The 19,953-nt window shown below is 46.1% G+C and overlaps 2 protein-coding genes and 1 pseudogene across 2 annotated transcripts; 2 read left to right on the top strand and 1 right to left on the bottom strand.

The window, feature by feature from the left end:
* Positions 1–2,088: 2,088 nt before the first annotated feature.
* Positions 2,089–4,476, bottom strand: LOC113999670 (mast cell protease 1A-like). Its single transcript, XM_027743267.2, has 5 exons — positions 4,383–4,476; positions 3,827–3,980; positions 3,195–3,336; positions 2,819–3,076; positions 2,089–2,271 (listed from the first exon to the last, which is right to left on the bottom strand). Exons 1-5 carry the CDS (start codon positions 4,435–4,437, stop codon positions 2,101–2,103), a joined length of 780 nt encoding a protein of 259 aa, XP_027599068.1. The 5' UTR covers positions 4,438–4,476; the 3' UTR covers positions 2,089–2,100.
* A 7,859-nt stretch (positions 4,477–12,335) lies between these two features.
* On the top strand, positions 12,336–15,149 carry LOC113999669 (annotated as a pseudogene).
* A 3,656-nt stretch (positions 15,150–18,805) lies between these two features.
* On the top strand, positions 18,806–19,752 carry LOC113999668 (olfactory receptor 14I1-like). Its single transcript, XM_039387767.1, is given in 2 exon segments — positions 18,806–19,063; positions 19,066–19,752. Coding segments are annotated over 2 exon segments (945 nt in total).
* Positions 19,753–19,953: the final 201 nt, after the last annotated feature.

Raw genomic sequence — 19,953 nt, 5'->3', positions numbered from 1 at the left:
TCCTGTTTCAGGGCTGCAAACTGAGTGTTGTTTGGCCAGAAATAGAGGTGTGTGTTTGGGATGACTCAAAAGGAGGCTTGTGAATTATTATGAAATGGTTGGACATCCTGCAACCTGCTGTATTCATCCCATGGCAATCTTGATGTTACTTGATTTGAAATTATGGTAGAAGGGAGACAAGTATTTGGAGTGAAACAGGAGGATTTCAAAAAGCGGAGATATCTCTTAACAGCTTCACTGGAGCCTCTGGGGCTGCTTTTGTCCTCGCACAGATGCAGAACTCTGTGCTTCTGTAACTGAGGTGGCTAATGCAGAACTTATGGGTACTATCAGGGTCTTGGCTGACTTGGTGCTTAACCACAGCTGTGAGGAGAAAGGGAGGGATCTGAGGCCCATTGTTCCTCAGAACTGGTGCCTTCCTGGGGCAGATGCTTCTTTGACAGTGAAGATTTGGGTGAGAAGCAGAGTTTGTGTAAAAGAGCAGCTCAAATCCAATGTGTCCTTTTCCTTCCTGCCAGCCAGCCAACAGGAATCACACAATCCCAGAACAGTTAGGGTTGGAAGGGACCTCTGAAGATCATCTAGATTGATCCCTCTGCCAAGGCAGAGTGACCTTGAGCAGGTGACACAGGAATGCAACCAGGGGAATTTTGAATGTCTCCAGAGAGGGCAAGGTGATTCCTTCCTGGCAAGGTGATCCAGTGCTCTGCCACTCTCAGTGGAAAGAAGTTCTTCCTCATGTTGGGAGTGCTCATTGCTCCTCATCCTGTCACTGGGCACCACTGAAAAGGGTCTGGTACCAACCTCTTGACAACTGCCTTTGAGATATTTATATGTATTTATGAGATCCCCTCTCAGTCTTCTCTTCTCTAGACTGAACAGGCTTGGCTCCCACAGTCTCTCCTCCTCAGAGAGATACTCCAGTCCCTTAATTATCTTTGTGGCCTCCACTGGACTCTCTCCAGTAGTTCCTTGTCTTTCTTGTACCGAGGAGCCCAGGACTGGATGCAGCACTCCAGACGTGGCCTCACCAGGGCCGAGTAGAGGGGAAGGATCACCTCCCTGACCTGCAGCCACACTGTTCCTGATGCACCCCAGGATCCCATTGGCCCTCCTGGCCTCCAGGGCATGTGTCTGACTCATGATCAACTTGTCATCTATCAAGACTTGCAGGTCCTTCTCCACAGAGCTGCTGTTCTGGTAGTTGGGGTTATCCCTCCCCAGGTGGGAGGGATGTTGCACCTCTTTAGGTTTCTGTGTCCCCAGTTTTATATCATTGGGAATCATGCTGAGGGTACATTCTATCCCTTTGTCCACATCATGAATAAATGATCATAAAGGAAAATTTGCATAAAAGAAATGCATCTCTCCCTGGCACGACTGACCAGGCTTGTCTCTCTGCAATACTGCTTTTGCCTGAGCCATATTTGACATTCTCTATCCTGTCACCACACCACGAGGGCACTTCTTTGCCCAGCCAGGTCTGATCAGCTGATCTCATAGGAGAAAATCTCCACATTTCAGCCCTCAGGCATTTTACAGGTGCAGAGAAAATGCTTCATCTGAGGTTCAAGAGGGTTGAAAGGGAAGATGGGATGTAAGGTTGGCTGGTGTTGAGTCTGTCTGAGGATCCTGAGATGGTTTCAAGTTAGAAACCCACATGATCCCCCCTTGAAGGCAGAGAAGCTTCTGTTTCTGAAAGGCTGAATAAATGGTTTGGTAAGGCTGCTGTCTCTACCTGCTGGTTTGAGTGCAAGAGATTGAGGGAGACAAGGGAGAGCATTTGCAGCAGTTCAGGGACAAAGATCTGTATTGTGTGCCCCACCTAAAGTCCCACTCAGGTTCTCCCAAGGAGTGTCATCTCCTCCTTCTCATGCTCAGGCTTTGCATCCCATCCTCAAGAAGGCAGCACACACAAGCAAGTTTGAAGGAGCTTTTATTGATGGACAGAAAGCAGAGCAGGAGGTGGCACTGTTGGGCAGTAGTGGGAGGAAGGGAACAATGGGAAACTGGGTGTGCTTGGGACCTGCTTTCTTACCTTGCCAGGGAGACTTTCCTTAGTGCAGAAAATGTGCCTGGCAAGGCATCTCTGACTCTGTTTTAGGTGCATTTAGAAGCCTCTTGGATTGCAAACTTCCTCAGCTGTTCATTGATCCAGGGCTCAAAATAGGAGACTCTGGTAAATACCTTAGGGAAGGGTTTATTTTGATATCCATAAGAAACAATGCCATGAGCCTTCCGATTGCAGACTAATGGGCCTCCAGAATCACCCTGTGGAGTGAAAGGAGTGAAAGGGGTCAGCCCTGTCACAGCACAGCTCTCCCTGCCCTAAGGAACAAACTATTCCACTTCCCTCTCCCCATGTAAAGAATCTCCTCTTCTGACCCCCTCCGTCCCTCCAGACCCAGCTCTGCAGGGTTTGTAGCTGCCTCACTACTCCTCTAAGCCCTTCTGGGAAGCAACTCAGGACTGGAGGCTATTAGATTCAAAACCTTTCTGAAAGGAAGGATCTAATCCTAGTTTAGACATGGGGGACTATCTGAACACTTCCAGTGAGGATAGGATGAAGGATTTATACAAGCTCTGCAGCCTGCTGGGGCACTGGCTGGGATGAGTAGAACATCTCCAAGTGAGTAAAGAGGCAAATTGATACTGAGAGTTGGGCAAGTGCACCCCAGCTCAGGGAGCACGTCAGCTTCAGAGCTGCTGTGAGGAGCCTCAGCACATCCTCCTGAAGAATCTGGTTCATTGTACTGCCCTTTTGACCCTCACCTGAGACTCTGACTGACTGTGGTCCCAGCACCATCCAAACACTTACATTGTAAGTTGATTTTCTGCCACGCATATCACCGGCACAGATCATAGACTGGCACCAGTAGCCTTTGAAAGACTCCTCACACACTTCCTCACGCTGCAGCTCCAGGTCCACCTCTAGCATCACATCAGTCCTATGCCCTGTCACTGATGTCTGGCCCCAGCCAGACACACTACATTTAGTTCCTGGTGTGACAGTTTCGTTATGACTGGGCAAGGAGATGGGTTTCACATACTTAGTCATCTTGGCCTTTTTCTTCAGCTATTAAGCAGAGAGAACATGGGGTTAGAGCCAGCAAAGGAATGGGAAAAAGTTCATGGGTTTGGTGAGGTGAGCAGGGAAGAGATCCCTTGGGCAGAAAAGATGTGTGAGAACATACCTTCAGCAGCATGATGTCATTTCCAGATCTGTAATTTAAGTATCTGGGATGGATGACCCAACATCCAACATGGAACTTCTGCTGGCTCAGTTCTTTCTTTTTTATGTTGTGGGCTCCCAGAGTCACAGTGATATTCACCTTTCTGCCAGGAAACACCAAAATGTTGCAGCTACACTGGTCAGAGCAGCACAGCCCCGTGGCAGGTGGTTGGAGGGAGGTGGCACTGGGATGTACCTCCCCAGAGATTTGTTCTCAGCAAATTCCCTTTTGTAACCTGGCTTCCTTCCACCGTTCAACTGAGGGTCCCTCCCCACACACTCACATAGGTCTGACTTGTCCCATTCTGAAGACAAAGGGGAAGCAGGGAATGGGACACACTGGTCCCTCTTTTGCAGCAGTACCTCTGAGCCATGGTAGGAACCATGAACCAGGAGATCACTGCTGAGCATTCCTGTCCCAGGAGCACACAGCAACCTGGCAGACAATTCCTGCAACTCACAGAGGGAGCTCAGCTCACAGAGATCCCTGCTCTGCCTGAAGAGACACAGAGAACTCTTTCAGCCCAGACCAGGGCTGGGGCCCTTCAGGACTGTGTGAGACTTGAAAATATTCCAAGAAACAGAGGGTCTTACCCTTTTCCATGCACACAGTGAGCTGCTGAGAGCACTGCATCTGGCTGAATCAGGAACCCTCCACATCTGTAAGTATCTGAGCCACTTTCAATTTGTAAGTAAGCCATGTAGGGCCTGGAGTGGGGCTTAACTTCCCTTCCTCCAATGATCCTTCCTGGAAGAGAGATGAGAAGTGTTAATATCACATATACCAATATTTCCTACCAAGTTTGGAACTGCATGAGGAGAGAGGGACCTCTTCTAACATCATATGCAAATGATATCCACAACTCTCCTTCCTTGGGCTGTCCAAAGCATTGCTGGTGCACAATGGAGAGAAAGACAAGCAGCACTGCCTGGGGAGGACTGACCACACCTGGCTCTGGATGACTGAAATGTTATTAGAGGGCACAACTCTAGTCCCTGTAATGCATCACTGGTTTCAGGCACAGTCTGAGCTGAAAAAGAGGAGAGTAGGAGTGCAGTGATAGGAGAGAAGACCAGGCAAGAACATTTCCTGAGATTTCCTGCTAGTGTCCATTTGAGCCCTTGTGTGTCCTTGTCCTGGTGTACTCACCAGCCCCAGCCCATGGTAGAAGGAGAAAAGCGCTTGGGAGTAGGAGAAGCAGCATCTTCTACCACTGTCCTGAGGAGCCAAAGCAGTTATTAAGGCCAGGCAGGAGATAGGTACAGAATGGCAATCTCTATATATGTAGTGTGGAGTTGAAACAGGAAACCTCAGCCTGCTCTTAGGTTGTGTCATTTTCTACTTTTTTATTTGCAACCCCCAGATTGTGGCTTGGTGAGGGAGTTCATTGCACATGCTCTGGTTTTTGTCACCATCTCCTCCAGAAGCTGGAGAGATCTGGGCTTGTTCAGAACCTCACATCCCTGAGCACTTGTGTTCTAGATGATTTGAGAAGTCCATTTGCTGAGAAAAGTCTGAGGTCCAGCTGGGAAGTCAGTCCATGGGCCCAGGTCCACATCAGCAGAGGCCATGGCCAGGTTCAGGCCTGGCTGAGACACTACTGGAGCTGGAGCTCAGGTGGGGACCAGAGTGTCCTCTTCAAAGCAGCCCCCAGGAGAAGGGCAGCAGCCCTGCCTGAGGCCTCTCTGAGGTCCCCCCTGGCTGCACTGGCTCCAGGGTTTCAAGCTGGAAGGGACTCAGCCCCCAGTTTTGCTGACTCTCCTTTTGCCGTGAGTCCAGCCAGTCAAACCTCCAGGAAGGGGAATGCACTTAAGGCACTGACACAGAAGAGGAAGACTGGACATCCTGTCTGGGCATCTCATTCCAATGCTTCAGTCTTCTCATCATGAAAACACTTTTAGTTTTTTCTTACACATTGACTTTTTAGTTTATTTTCTACTGTCTACCCATTATCTTTCTCTCTCATGCTACCACCGCTGGCTGCGGTGAAGAGCCTGGTTCATCTTCCTAGTGGTAGCTTGCAGGCATTGGAAAGCTTCTCTTCTGTCTGAACTTGTTACAGACCTCCACATAGAGTATGGCCTATGAACCACCACCACCACTCTCTGAGCACGAACATCCAACCTGTTGTTCATCAAGTTGTTCATTTAGATCATAACATTCTAACCCACAGAGAAGAATATGCTGGGTCCTGACAGTGTCCAAAGCCTTGCTAAAGTCAAGGTAAAGGACACTCACTGTTCTCCTTCCTGCATAATGCCATAATGAGAGAAGCAAATCACCTTGGTCAAGCCTGCTTACACTTGGTAAGTGCTTGCCGACTGTTGCCATCCCCTTCCTCTGCTCCATGTGTCCTAACGTGCATTATGAGAGGAATTGCTCTGTGAGTTTTCCAGACTCCTTGGAAAAAGTTGGCTTCCCTCCTTGTATTCATGCTGTTGGAATCATTGCCAGGAAGGTGTGGGTGCTGGCGGTGCTTGATCTGCCTTGACACGTGTCCCTGGTGTGTATGTGCTGGAGTGCCTGGGGTGCCCATTTCTGTGTGCCTGGAAGGCTCAACCGCACTGGGGAGACATGGCGGGAGCTGCTGGATCTGCTTCCCACAGATCCTACCCAGGCCTTACAGCAAGGAACCCTTCTTGGTAGCTTGGACATCACTATGTCCAACAGGTCCTTCTACTTTGGCACAAAAGGAAACAAACTTTGGGCATCCATTCAGAAGTAGTAGTAAATTGGGCATTGCATGATGTCTCCCTTTTATTCCTACTCTGATCTCACCTGAGCTGTCCTCATGGACTTGTCATGGATTACTGCTTGGTGTGCTTTTTTCCTGCTTCAGATTTCTGCCACCAACTCTCCCCGCTGCCTGCACTTCAGCTGTGTGTGTTTAATAGACATTGGCCTTGAAAACAAAGCTCTGCACTCAAGCCTAAGCTCCGAATTTTATTTCAGATACCTTCACACGGCAAGAGAGAGGAATGGACATGTCAGCCAGAGATGATCTGGATCACAGGAATACCACTGGAAATAATAATTTGTTCATCTGTCATTCTCAATAGATATGAGGAAAAAAATGTTGGAGAGGATTGCTAGACTTCAGTCTTGTCTTAGATTGTCTGTGTGATCAAAGCCATGAACAACCTGAGAGATATTTGAAGCACGTCCAGCCATGCATGGGAGCTGGACCTTCAGATGTGTGTTCCATCCATGGATTTGAAGCCTTCATCCCAATGTAAGTGTCCAAAAGCAGAGAGGAACAGTGTGGCAGAAGAGGCGGCTTTACAGTTTCTTCCAATTAAACTTCTGCTTCTTTTGTGGTTAAGCTCAAGATCAATGAGGATGATTAAGGAGAGCAGTGTTTTGTAGTGCAGGTGTCGTTGAAAGTTCATGGTGAGGTCTGTGAGATATTATCTGCATTACTGCTGGCCACTGAAGTCAAATCTAGATGGGGGAAGTGAGGAAATAACAGGTTCGGTTTCCTTGAGCGTTTGCTTCTTCATCAGCACCCTTTGACCTTTCCTGTAAAAGACAGTGTTTCAACCACTGAATGGGAAGATGGGCAGCTCTGGACCAAAGGTGAGCTCAACTGATCCAATAGGAAAAAAAAAGGAGGTGCCCACTAAATTCATTGTTTTTCAGGCCTCTTTGACAACCCTATTGGTTTCTGTTTGGATTATTCTTCCCATCCACTGCTAAGAGTGTCACCTTTCAAGTGTGGTGGGAAAGGCCACTACCCACTGTTGGGCTTTGAGTCCTTCATGGTTCAACTGAGCAGCTCTGGAGGGATGCTGACCTGAGGTGATTCAGGGCTCTAGATCTGGCCCCTGGAGCTCAGAACACCATGGAATTTCTCCAAGAACATTGCGGAGTTGGGCTGTGCCTCTAAGGAGACCATGAGGAACATTTCCCCAGAGCCAGAGTGTGACTGGCTCACGGTGAGAGGTGACTCTGGCTCTCCCAGTCACTGTCTGTAATTAACACCTTCAGAGTTGCACTGAGGTGATCTCAGCCCTGGTGTAAAGGGAGCTGTAGTCTTTAGATCCAGCCATCCCTTTCCTTCAGCATCGTGGATTCCCTAGAGAAAGGAAGTTGTTGTGGGAAGTGGGAGTAAGCAAAGAGGCAGAACCAGGAGAGGTTGTCCCAGTGAGTAGAGAGACCAGTGTATCCATGGAAGACAAGCTTGGACAACATAGCATAAAGGACATGGTGGATATGATCTCAGCTGCAGTAAATTACTAGACCATGTTTGGGAGAATTTTCAGTACACAGAAATAAGACACAAATATCACAGATCCATTGAATCTGTCATCTAATTGTCCTTCTGATATACCAGTTTTGGTTATTTTTTCACTAAGTGCCTGACCCCAAGAAAATTATGTTATCCACATAAAATCACAGAAGTATATATGTTCCTTACATAGTCAAAGATGGAAAACAAACATGCTTTTATTTAAGAGGTCCCAAAGGAAAACTCCTTTTATCTGAATTATCCACTTATTATAGTTACTTATTGTACTGGACACTCAGGATTCAGTCTGCAGAAGTGTTTTCTGAGATGGCATAAACCAGGAGACACCTGCAGAGATGTCTCGTGCTTTTAGATAGTACAAGGGCAGAGCACTTAACCCTTGTCCTAAGATCAACTTTAAGGCTAGAAGGGGGAGTTAGGAGGGTGTTGTTTTACACTGCTACCATCCCAGGAGTTGTCTGTAAATAGGACAAGTAGTGGTTGGCAAAGTACCCATAGAACCAGAGGCTGGTTTGAGTTGGAAGATACCTTAAAAGACCAGCAATAGTGGAAGCAGCATAGATGGTGGGTGATCTTTTGGGGAAGCCTAAAGACGTGGTTACAGGAGGCACAAAATGAATGAAAGCTTGTCTGGGGTTCTGAAAATAAGGAAGGAGCAAAGAGGCAGTGGGAACAGAATGCACAGTTATGATGTGTTGGAGGGAGGCTGAGGTGTGTAATACGGCAAATAGACACCGAGGCAAATCTGGCTGATCAACAGCATTGGCCTGAGACTTCCATACTGAGAGATAAGGAGGTGAGCTGGTGTGGAGCAGAAGCAGATTTGTGGCAGGGCTGCTGAGCACTGAGCTCTTAACTGCAGCACTGTTTTCATAGAACACTGCTTGCTAGGGGAACAGTTATCATACCCTAGTATGTCGTAAGAGAGCAGAATCACCACTAAGTGGTGAAATTCAGCATCTGTCGTGTGCCTAGAAGATGATCTACTCCACCTTGTTATCTAGAGAGAAACGAGGACCTTGAAGAGCCTTCACTGCCTGTAGAAGGAGGCGTGTTGCCTGGTCCAAACACTGACATTAACATCACAGAGATTTGTTTGGATTGAGATACTTACTGCCCATCTTCACAGGCAGCATCCAGTTTCCTCAACATAACCACTGAATTTCATTTTGGATCCTCCAGGGTGTCCTCCTCAGCCTCCAGCTGCAGCTCTAGCGAGGTGCTGGTTTCCCTTAGGTCTGAGACACTTCAAGCTGTCCTACACTGATAACTCACACATCCTAGAGCATCCAAGCAACACCAGATGCCTTCCCATACATGTCCAAGTTGACTCTAGTCACTACAGCCTGTGAAGTGATTCATCTTTCTGATGACTCATCCTCTGAACACTGAGATGAAGACTGTGCCCCTGGTCGGGGTTATTTCGTGTGTTACACAGAGTCAGGCAGAAGTTTTTGCTGCTGCCTTGTTCAAGGTGCTTTCGCGGTTTTTCACTGCTCTTCCTTTTCCTTTTGGACTGCAGTAAAATGTTGATCGCTTGGACATCTTTGGTCATCATGATTTTTTCTGTCAGTGTTTTGAACTGTCAGTGTGGCACACAAAAACTGTGAGATGGTTTAAGCTAAATATTGTGTCTTCCAGGTGCTGGATGTCAGTATCGATGATGTATTGAGGTTGATTGTGTGTTTCTAAAGTGCATAAGAGCACAACTGAAGCATATACTCATTTAGTGAAGATACAACATTTAGGGTTCTTAGAGAATAACAGGTTTTGGTTGGTTTTCCTTGGCAACAGAATTACTAAGGAAGAATATGCATTACAATTCTATTTCTGAGCAAAAACTGCCTTAAGGCCACAAAACTTGAGGTGTTCTGATTTTCAGTCGAGTCCAAAGGATCCATCAATGGCTGGTTGAAGCTGATACCTTCTTCATAGCAATAGATGGGAAAGATCATGGGAAATAATGAAGACAAATATTGAAATCCAGATCTTTTAGCTGTGAAAATAAAGGAGAAAAGGAGAAAAAAAAAGTGAAAGAGTGAAATGAAAGCAGTGCAAATGGGGTGGAAACAAAGTTTCTGCACTCAGTGACCAAATCTTTTAATTTCTCAGAACTGGCTTCTCATCCATACAAGAGAGGTTTACTAAACTTAAGTGAAACACAACTATAGAATAGCTACTCAGAACTCTTTTCAGGTTGGTGATGGATACAAATTTAATTCCAGTAATTCCAATCAAATCTGATTTTTATCTGTTTGGTTCTCTTTTCCTACTGCAAGAAATGAACAGTCTCCTAGGTGTAGAGATAGGAGGCAGAGTTTTAGCTGTGTTTATTCCACACCACCCACGTCACAGCAGAGATGTGGTTTTCAGCAGGAAAAGCCAAGAGCCAGAACCCAGGAGTTTGCCATTTTGGCTGGCTTGCCCCAGCGGAGGGACCGCTGCCCATCGACTCTGGCAGATTCGGTCCCTCTGCTGGTCCTCCCCCCTGTTTTCCACATGACTACAGACCTTCTCTGTGCTGCTGAACTGGCAGCCCCAGTGGAGCACAGCCAGGGGAAGCCATAACTGTTGCTGGAGATGGGAAGACACAACTGCTGCTGCTGCTGCTGCCATCGGAGTCGGCATTTCAGCAGCAGAACTCTTTATTCTGGATGAACTATCTCTCCAGGTTTTGTTTTTTCTTTCTGTCTCTCCTTTGTTTCTGGGCTGGAAAACATAAACGGGCTGGAAAAAAACACACTGGGCACTCTCTTCAGGGAGTGTTTTTGTTTGGTTGGTGGTGGATAACCTTTTTTTGGGTAAACCATTCCCTCTTTTGTACAATCTTTTATTATTGTTGTTATGATTCTTGTGGTTTCCTCAGTAAATTGTGATTCCAATTTATAATCTCTCCGAGTATTTTTCCTCTGCTATGGAAAGGGGGCAGCTTGAGTGGGGTTAATTTCCCCCTCGGGTTTTTAAACCAGCACAACCATTAATTGTGTTGATTTTTGTAGGCTCATGAAAGAAAGAAAGTAGGAAGCAAGGAAGGATGGAAGTGGAAGAGGAGGGGGAAAAAGGCAAGGGAAAGGGGCTGTTACAACCCGCCCCAGAGGGCAACTCAGGTTCTTGTTAATAGATCCCTTGGGGTGGATTAGAGTGAAGTAACACTGAATGATTGGTGTTTCTAAATATATATATATATATCTATCTATTTTATATATATATATATATTTGTTTTAGAAAAAATTGGCTGCAAAGGAAAGCAGTTTTTGGTTATAGTTATCTATAGTAATACAGCAAGATAAAAGCATAAAAATAACACTTAAGAAAATGTGTAATGGAAAAGAAAGAGAAAGAAAGGATAAGAGTAGAAAGATCTCACCACCCAAGGATGCTGCGACAAGGCTTCATTGTTGCAATTTTGATGTCACAGTGATGAAGGTGATGGTCACAGTCTTGACCCATTGGGGATGGGGGAAGCCCATGAATCACAAAATTCTGTGGGTTAATACACACTCAGATTTCGGTGGAACACCCGGGTACCTCCCCTGGCAGGGCAGGGGGGAATTTTACACTCTCTGATGTAACGCTGTGGATCATGTTAAGTCCTCTGGTGAAAGCCCCAGAAATGAGTTGGGGGCGCTTCAGGGGTCTTCGATGGTTCTTCGAAGACATGACAGCTGTCTCACATCAGCATAGTTGAGCCAATTATGCCCCATCAGAAGTGATGAATAATGTGAATGTCCCAATACATTCCCCAGGGTGGGGGCAGTTTTTCAACTGAGCCAGTTGTGAAAGGGATGACAATTGGCATGGTAAAATGTGCTATCCTGCCTCTGCAGGGTCTGCTTCTTGTGAGCCTTCTCCCTTATCTGGCTCAAAACCTAGCCTCCAGTACTGGCTGCTCACCCCCTGTGTCTTACACAGAGCAGAGGTTTCGCCACCATGCACAAAACACTCTCCTCTTTCCCTTTGCAAACCCGGCCCCAGCAAAACACCCCTCGCATGGCTGGTTGTTTTGAGTCATTTGAGCCTCTCACAGGAGTAAATGATTCAAAGTTGACAAGTAGTCACTTAAGACTGAAGATTGAAATGTGAGCAGCTGGAGTTGAATGAAATTTCTACAAGAGACAGCATGGCCCCTAAAGGTACCCAGTCAAATTAAACAAAGGCAGGAGGCTTTATCAGGCTAATTCTGTCCTTGGAGTCACATATCCCTTGATGTTCCCAGATATTTCTTAGAGCTTTTAGGTTAAAAATTGATCACCAGCTGGCTCGGGATGCACAGTTCATAGAGTTAGACATGTAAGACATGACATGCCTATGCCTGAAGGAGTCTCTCCTGTCCCACTTTACAGGCAAGGGAGGGAAAACTGCCAGTCGGAATAGCATTTCAGCTGCTACTGTAAGTGTGTAATTGGTTGGGGACATCCCCTTGCCCTCAGAGGGAGCATAGTTCTGAACCACCATCCCTGACCTGCCTAAAATCAGCTGAAATCAATCCCACCTACAGGGCAATTAGGGCTTTCAAGAGACTCTTCTTAAACCTGGAGTGAGTCATGTGTCAGAGGCAGCTCAGCTGTTCACTTCTTGGGAAAAAAAAAAAAGAGATGCATTGAGGTTGCTGCCTTTTCAGCTGCAGCCAGCTCAACGGAGTTGAACCAAATCTAAAAATTCCTTTTCTTCCTCTCCGTGAGGCAAGGCTTTGGCTGACTTTCTATGGAGTATGCCAGGTACTAATATCAACAGATTGCTCAAGCTGTGGCAGGAGATCATTTGCACTTAAATATAACTTTTAACCTGCAACGTAAGCTGACCGTAGGAATCATCAACCCAACGCTATCCCTGATGTAGGAAAACAAGGGAAATACTTGTATCCAAATTTGCGTGACCCACATTGGAGGAATTGGATGGCAGAACTGTTGCAGGTAGGACACTTCAAACTGTTTATTGTGAATGTATAAAGCAAATACAAGGAAGAACTAAGGCCAAAACTTAAAGGGCCTCAGAGCCACTACGCACGAATTACACAAATTGAGAGTTGTGTCTGAGAGGTGTTCTGCATTAGGAAGTAAAAACTAACCTGTCAGTGAAACAATGACTGCTGTGAGGGACGTTGACTTAAATAAAGAACTAATGCTCAAAGCAATAGTCTAAAACTTTCATATGGGTTCGAAGAGCAGACTCAAGAAGCTTCCGCTTCAGCCACATGGATCTAACAATTGAGAAAACCAGTGTGAATGTGTGCCAGTGGAGAATGCAGGGAGTTTTTTATGTCATTCTCTATCTGTCATGCACAGGCTATATTGGGATATCACTCAAAAGAGTCTTCTTTCATTTCTACGTTAATGGAATCAGTCAAACCCAGAAAGATTCTTTTTGAATACACCAGACCATTAACTGTCTGAGAATTTTAGGAGTTTAGTTACTGTGATTACAAGTTAAAGTTGCCTGTGGCTCCAGGATCTACAGCTTGCACCTTCATGTTCATGTCAAAAAACCCACAGACAAAAGAGGGCAAGTTATAGCCAAAAGAGAAATTAGACCAAGTCAGTCCGAGGAGTGACTGAGTCATGGCAGGGTTGTGTGCTCTGCTCTTGCTTTGACAGCGTGTCCTTGTCTGGGTGCCAGGTCTGTTGAGATGACGTGTCTGAAGGGCACACAACTAACGCCCCCTTCCTCCTGTGTGTCAGGCTAATTTCTTCTTTCTTTCAGTGCGTCGGTTTCCCGTCTCAGACATTACGAGCACACAGAGCTGCCACGGCTGGCCCAGCACTGCCTGAATTTGCCCCTGGCCTTGCACCCACAGCAGAACTTCTCGGGAGAACGGGGAAATGTCACTAATGAAGTGAATGGTGCTGAGCTTCACCCTCTGCACTTTCTTACCGTTCTCTGTGGGCACCTCTCCCTGTAATTTTTCCTTCTTCCTTTGCCTGCCTACAGACAGAATTTGGGTTTGGTTTGCTTTGGTGCTGCCTTCTTTGGTCTGTGGGTGTTTCAGTTGTCAGCTGGGCTTTCCTCCAGTGACAGGAGTTGGCTTAGGTCTTCCCTTCACAGCTTCTGGTTCCTCCATTTGGGGGTGCTTTCCCCAGAGCTGGGCTCTTTGAAGTCTTTCTGTCCCACTGACAGCTGGGGAGTGACGTGAATATGAGCTAAAGCCTCCCACAGCCTGAGCTTCCCTGGCTTTCACCTAAAGTTGAGTTGCTCTAAAGGTAACTTTGGATATCTCGGAGGAAGCTGCCTGCCCTGTCAGTTCCACTCTGTAGAAAAAGCCAGGTCCCAGCAGAGTGCAAGGAGCAATGCCCACTGCTCCCTACGTAGCAAAATGGTTATTCTTTCTTAGGTCTGTGGGCGTTTCAGTTGTCGGCTGGGTGTTCCTCTCAGTGCAGAAAGTGCCTATGGGACCAGCTGGGAGCACAGACCTGACATTTGAGGGGAGCACATATTCTTGGCAATTAACCCTATGCCCAGAATGGAGCCAGCCCTTAAATGCTAACTCCTCATAGTCGAAGGTTTGGTCACTGTCCCAAACAATGCCACTTGGAGAGCGCTGACACTGCACACTCCCACTGCAGTCGTTGCCTTCTTACTTTGCTCAGCTCAGCCTGTTCTACAGTTACACCCTTTGATCCAGCAGCTCTCCAGCAGTTCCCAAGAGACTCTTTGAGTAACTGGCTGAAGCACCGTCATGTGACTACAGCTCTGACAGTCTGTCTGCTTGATTCCTCCCAGATGGAGTCAACAGAGGAAACAGAATCAGGAAACCACACTCTGCTGACTGAATTTGTCCTCTCTGGATTGTCCAGCCGCCCAGAACTCAGCACTTGCTGTTCTTCACATTCTGCTTAGTTTACACCCTGACTGTCGTTGGGAACCTTCTCATCTGCGTGGTCACGGTGCACCCCACCCTCTGCACGTCCATGTACTTCTTCCTCCGGGTCCTGGCCTTCCTGGATGTTTCCACAGCATCGACTGTTGTCCCCAAGATGCTGGTAAGTTTCCTGTCAGAGGACAGGAGCATCCTCTACATGAGCTGTGCCACGCAGCTCTACTGTGTGATTTTCTTCGGAGCCACTGAATGGTACCTTTTGGCAGCCATGGCCTGTGACCGTTACGTGGCCATATGCAACCCCCTGAGATACACTGTCATCATGAATGCCAGAGTTTGCCTTTCCTTGGTCCTGCTGTCCTGCTGCAGTGGCAATGTTGTGTCTGTGGTGCAGACAGCTTGGGTGTTCACGATGCCCTTTTGTGGGCCCAGGAAGATTAACCACTTCTCCTGTGACATTCCCCCGCTCATCCTGCTCTCCTGCACTGACACCTCGCTGTATGAAAAGCAGATGGTTGCAGCCACAGTGCTGGTCATCTTCACTCCATTCTGCCTCATCCTGGTGTCCTATGCCTGCATCATCTCCAGCATCCTGAAGATTTCCTCTGCAGAGAGCAGACACAAGACCTTCTCCACCTGCTCCTCACACCTTATTGTTGTAATATTGTACTGTGCAAGTGGAACCTTGAATTACTTACGACCAAATTCCCGTAATTCACAAGACACTAAGAAAGTTGTTGCTGTCATATACACAACCATAATTCCCATGTTAAACCCCCTGATTTACAGCCTGAGGAATAAAGAAGTGAGAGAAGTACTAATCGTAACTATGGCTGTGTTGGTGAAGAAATAAGTCTGTTCTGGCCCATGAATGTGTGTATTAAAAATCTTATTTCCATTTTTGGTGCGTGTGTAAGGTTCACCAGCTCAGTGGACACAGCAGAATCAAAGAGAAATTTCACATAGTGCAGGGCCAGAGGAAATGGCATGAAGCTGTGTTGGGAAGGATTAGGATAGATACTAGGAAAAGGTTCTTCATCCAGAAGGTGGTCAGACACTGGAACAGGCTCCCCAGGGTGGTGGTCACAGCCCCAACCTTCCAAAGTTCAAGAAACATTTGAACAATACTCTCAGGCCCATGGTGGGATTCTTGGGGTGTCCTGTGCAGGGACACAAGTTGGACTCAATGACTTTTGTGGTTCTCTGCCAATTCAGGAGGTTATGTGATTCTCTGAGTCTAAGAAAGCACCTTGGGATTCATCTCCACTAAGGTAAGTCTTCTGCTGTCAGAAATCAGCATACACCTTAAGAAACCTAAATACAGATTTAATGCAACTGTACCCCACTAGGGATAAATTTCCACATTCTCTGTAGTTGCTGTTTTGGATACAACGATGGGGCCTGTGGATGTAACCCATGGCATACATGAAACTTATGCTTCTTTGCAGTGATACCCTGTGTGGAAGTGCTCTAGATGAGATGAGGTTGTCTAATTTTGAATTTTGAGGTATCTGAGTAGTTTTAGATTATTGCTGAGTCTTCTTGAAAGTCAAAGGAATGTAATGAAGAACTCCAGAAGGAAAGCTGGCCCAGTTCTATGTCTCCCTCTATGATTATATCCTTATGCCATTAGTTATAAAAGCATCCAAGACGACTTATTCCTGGTTCCATACAGGGACTTTTGCATTCCCCTCAGATCAACGGTGTGGGAAAATGTGGTTTCCAGAAAGGAGAAACAGTCAGGAAGCATGGGAGCGAAAAGAATAGCAGAATCCACAGACACGACACGTCTGTGACTCCCATGGGAATAAATTCTGTCACCATGGCATGGGTTTGCAAATGAAAAGTCTCTAAGTATCTGTTTACTGGAAACGGAACTTTCCAAAGGGACAAAGGAATACACAGCATTCTCTCTGTGGATGGAGTTTAGTGACCTGCTATGAGCACAGGTTTCTGTTGGGATAGGGCTGTGAAACCACACGCTGTATTTATATTGGGGTGGCACGGCAAGGGTTGGGGGTGGAAGGGGAGCTGCAGAGGTGTCCTCAGTGAGAAGAGAGCAAGAGGTGCCCCCATGTCAGACAGAGCCAAGACTCCAAGACGGACCCACCACTGCCAAAAACAGAGCCAAAGAGCAATGGTGGTGGTGGCTCTGTGATAACAGACTGACACTGCACAGCAGCTGTGAGAGAGGAGTGAGAAATTGTGAAACATCCCTACAGACACCGAGGTCAGAAAAGAAGGTGGGGGAGAAGGCACCCTAGGGGGCAGGCAAAGAGTCCCTTGACCACCGTGGAGAATCTCAGAATCACAAAATGGTTCAGGTTGGAAGGGGTCACAGTGGGTCATCTGGTCCAGCTCAAGTAGGCTCTTCCTTGAGCACATTGCACAGGATTGAATCCAGACAGTTCTGGAATATCTCCTGCGAGGGAGAATCCACAGCCTCTCTGGGCAATCTCTTCTTCATTTGCTCTCTCTGGATCACAAGCCCCACACAGCTGTGAGCCCGTGCTTTCCAGCTTTGTTCTTTTCCGCTTACTGTGGCAATAGATGTTTATGCATCTTCATACATGTTTTCCTTCTCCTTGGAGCTCAACTGTTTGGCCAAGCTGCTCCCCTGATAGATCTGCTTGTTTTCCTGTGTATCTAAAAGGACCATTTTCATGCTTGAAGGAGATTTGCCTTGAAGACATGTTGAGCTCTCTTGTGCTCCTTTGCCCTTTACAGAATATACCTGTGGGATCTCCTCTACTGTTTCCTTGCCAGGATGGGAGGCTGACATCATCCTGGGATCTGTCAAGCAGGAGACCAGCCAGGAAATCTAGGGATGTGATTAGTGTGCTTTACTCAGTACTCACCTGACCACACCTACAATGCTGCATCCTATCTTGGGCTCCATAAGAGAAGGAAAATGGGGATATACTGGACTGACATGCCAGGAAGGAGGTTGGGGCTTGAGGACAAAGCCTACAATAGGAATCTTTCCCACAAGTTCCCAGTTGGCCCACTGCCCACCCATAGAATTGCTGCTCCTTCACATAGAAGGAAACCCCTTCCCTCTGTCCCTGCCTGTCTTTCCTGTACATCCCTCATGTGGCACAAAATCGGTCAAATGAAGAGCTCAGGTACTCCAGGGACATCAGGGTTGTGCTTGCAGAGCTCTGGCAAGCTTCTGTTTGTGTGTAGCCATGTGCAGAGAGCCCAGTTTTATGCTGTTTCGTCTTTCTTGAGCGTCTCCCCCCCTCATTCCCCTGCCCCATGGATTCAGCACACAGAGCCCTGTGCCCCTTCCAAGGTCACTTTGAGCATTTTGCTCCACATTTACTCCCCCTGCAACATGTTCAAGAAAAAAAGTTAATTTTGCAGGCACTTATAACATTTTGGAAAAGCTAATTAGAGACCATAAATGGTTTTTCTCTTTCAGACTGGATATGCCCTACAGCAATAGGATGAATTCTCTTGTGCAGATGGGTGAATCCCTGACTGAGAAGAAAAGTAGGGACCTAGAAGACTTAAGTATTCATCTAGCCAACTCAGTTTTGAGATCTAGAATTGTCCATTTAGATCCAGACTAATCATGTTGCACTCCTTTTATTAGCAGAAGTGTTTATTTTATTAGCAATGAAAGAGGGTTTTGCAGTCCATCCTCAGGCAGGACATTTACAGGAGGTCACAGGAATCCACTCTGATGTTTTCTCTCCAGTAATCAAGGGAGATTGTCTCCTATGAAAAACATCCTACAGTGGGAGGCTGATTCTTAAATGTGTGTTTATCATGTTTTGAGATGCCCTAAGGTTGCTAATATATTTACATGAAGCTGCTGATTACCTGCCACTTTCTGAAAGTCCAAGAGGGGAAGTACATCTCAATTGGCACTTTCTAACTCCATTTAGGCACCAGGATCCCATTAGCAAAGGCTGAAGTCACACCCCATAACAGGTGATATTAGCAGCTCTGACTGCTGTTGGGAGAAATACATTGAAAGGTCCATGTTGGATCACTGCAGACACGTTTGGACTCCTGTTTCTATCTCTACATATTTCTGGGGTAAAAATCTGCTACACTGGATCTTCATCATGGAGATTATGGGATCTCATCATACATATATATAGGTATGTATGTATAAATATGAACATGAACATATATTAAAATAATTATAGGAAATATGAGCAGTGTTTATATACACATATATAGAGAGAGATATGCATATAAAACTTCTATGTAATACACATATATAAATCATATGTGGACTAGACATATATATGTGATACATATAGTATGTATGTGCATACACGTGTATTTCATATATGGAACTGTGATTACTGAAGGATTTGTTTCTGACAGTTTGGTACATGATGTGGGATTTGTGAACTTTGTCTTCAGTGAGCAAAACATGTTTAGGGTAGCTGTGAAATTCAGATGGTGGAGAGACTACAGAGCAGACCTTCAAGTCTCAACCAAAATCCCTGACTTTCTCTTCAGAGTTTTCACCAACACACTGGAAAGAAAATGTTTAACCAAAGCACTGTGGCTGAGTTCCTTCTCATGGGATTCTCTGACACTCGAGAACTGCAGATATTCCACTTTATGTTATTTCTGACTGCCATGGTGGGAAACTTTCTCATTATTGTGGTTATAGCTGCCAGTAATCACCTTCACACCCCCATGTACTTCTTCTTGCTGAATTTGTCCATCTTAGACCTTTCAACCATCTCTGTCACCCTCCCAAAGTCCATGGCCAGTTTTCTATGGAATAGAATCTATGGAATACCATCTCCTATTCCATCTCCTATTCCGGCTGTGTTGCCCAAGTCTTTTTCTTCCATGTTTTTGGTGCTGCTGAACTTGATTTACTGACTGTCATGGCATATGATCATTATATTGCCATCTGCAGACCTCTTTACTACAATATCATCACGAAGGGGAGCACTTGCAGCCTCATGGCAGCCAGTGCATGGCTCAGCTGTGTCCCTTACTCTGCTCTCCACACTGGGAACATCTTTTCTTTAACCTTCTGCAAGTCCAACATTATTGCACAGTTCTTTTGTGAAGCTCCATAGCTTCTCAAGCTTTCCTGTTCTCATTCATATTTTAGTGAAGTTGGGGTTCTTACATTTAGGTTTTTTTTAGTTGCCCTCTGTTTTGTTTTTATAAGTATGTCTTATATTCAGATTTTCACTGTGGTTTTGCGAATTCCTGTCAAGGAAATCCAGCATAAAGCGTTTTCAACCTGCATCCCCCATCTCATTGTGGTCTCTATGTTTGTTAGCACTGGTTCTTTTGCCTACCTTAAGCCTGTCTCTAACTCCCAATCAGCTCCAGATCTCACAGTTTCTCTTTTCTATTCTGTGTTGCCACCAGTGATAAATCCAGTCATTTACACCATGAGGAACAATGACATCAAAGCTGCCATGCAAAAATTAACAGGCTGCAGATTATTATACAGAAATAAATAGGGTTTTTATCAGGCTTCCTCTGTGTTCCAGGAAATGAGCACTTCATGAGCAAAGGTTCAAGGGTAAGTCCTATGAGGAGCACCTGAGAGAGCTGGGGTTTTCTAGCCTGGAGAAAAGTAGGCTCAAAGGAGATCTTATCCCTATATACAAATACATGAAAGGAGGTTGTAACAAGGTGTCTATTCTCCCAGGCAACAAGTG

The sequence above is a fragment of the Pipra filicauda genome, unplaced genomic scaffold (assembly GCF_003945595.2).
Source record: "Pipra filicauda isolate LSUMZ 115617 unplaced genomic scaffold, ASM394559v2 scaffold589_size259243_pilon, whole genome shotgun sequence".
Lineage (NCBI taxonomy): Eukaryota > Metazoa > Chordata > Aves > Passeriformes > Pipridae > Pipra > Pipra filicauda.
The sequence above is the reverse complement of the archived record's forward strand: the minus strand, read 5'-3'. Positions and strand labels throughout refer to the sequence as shown.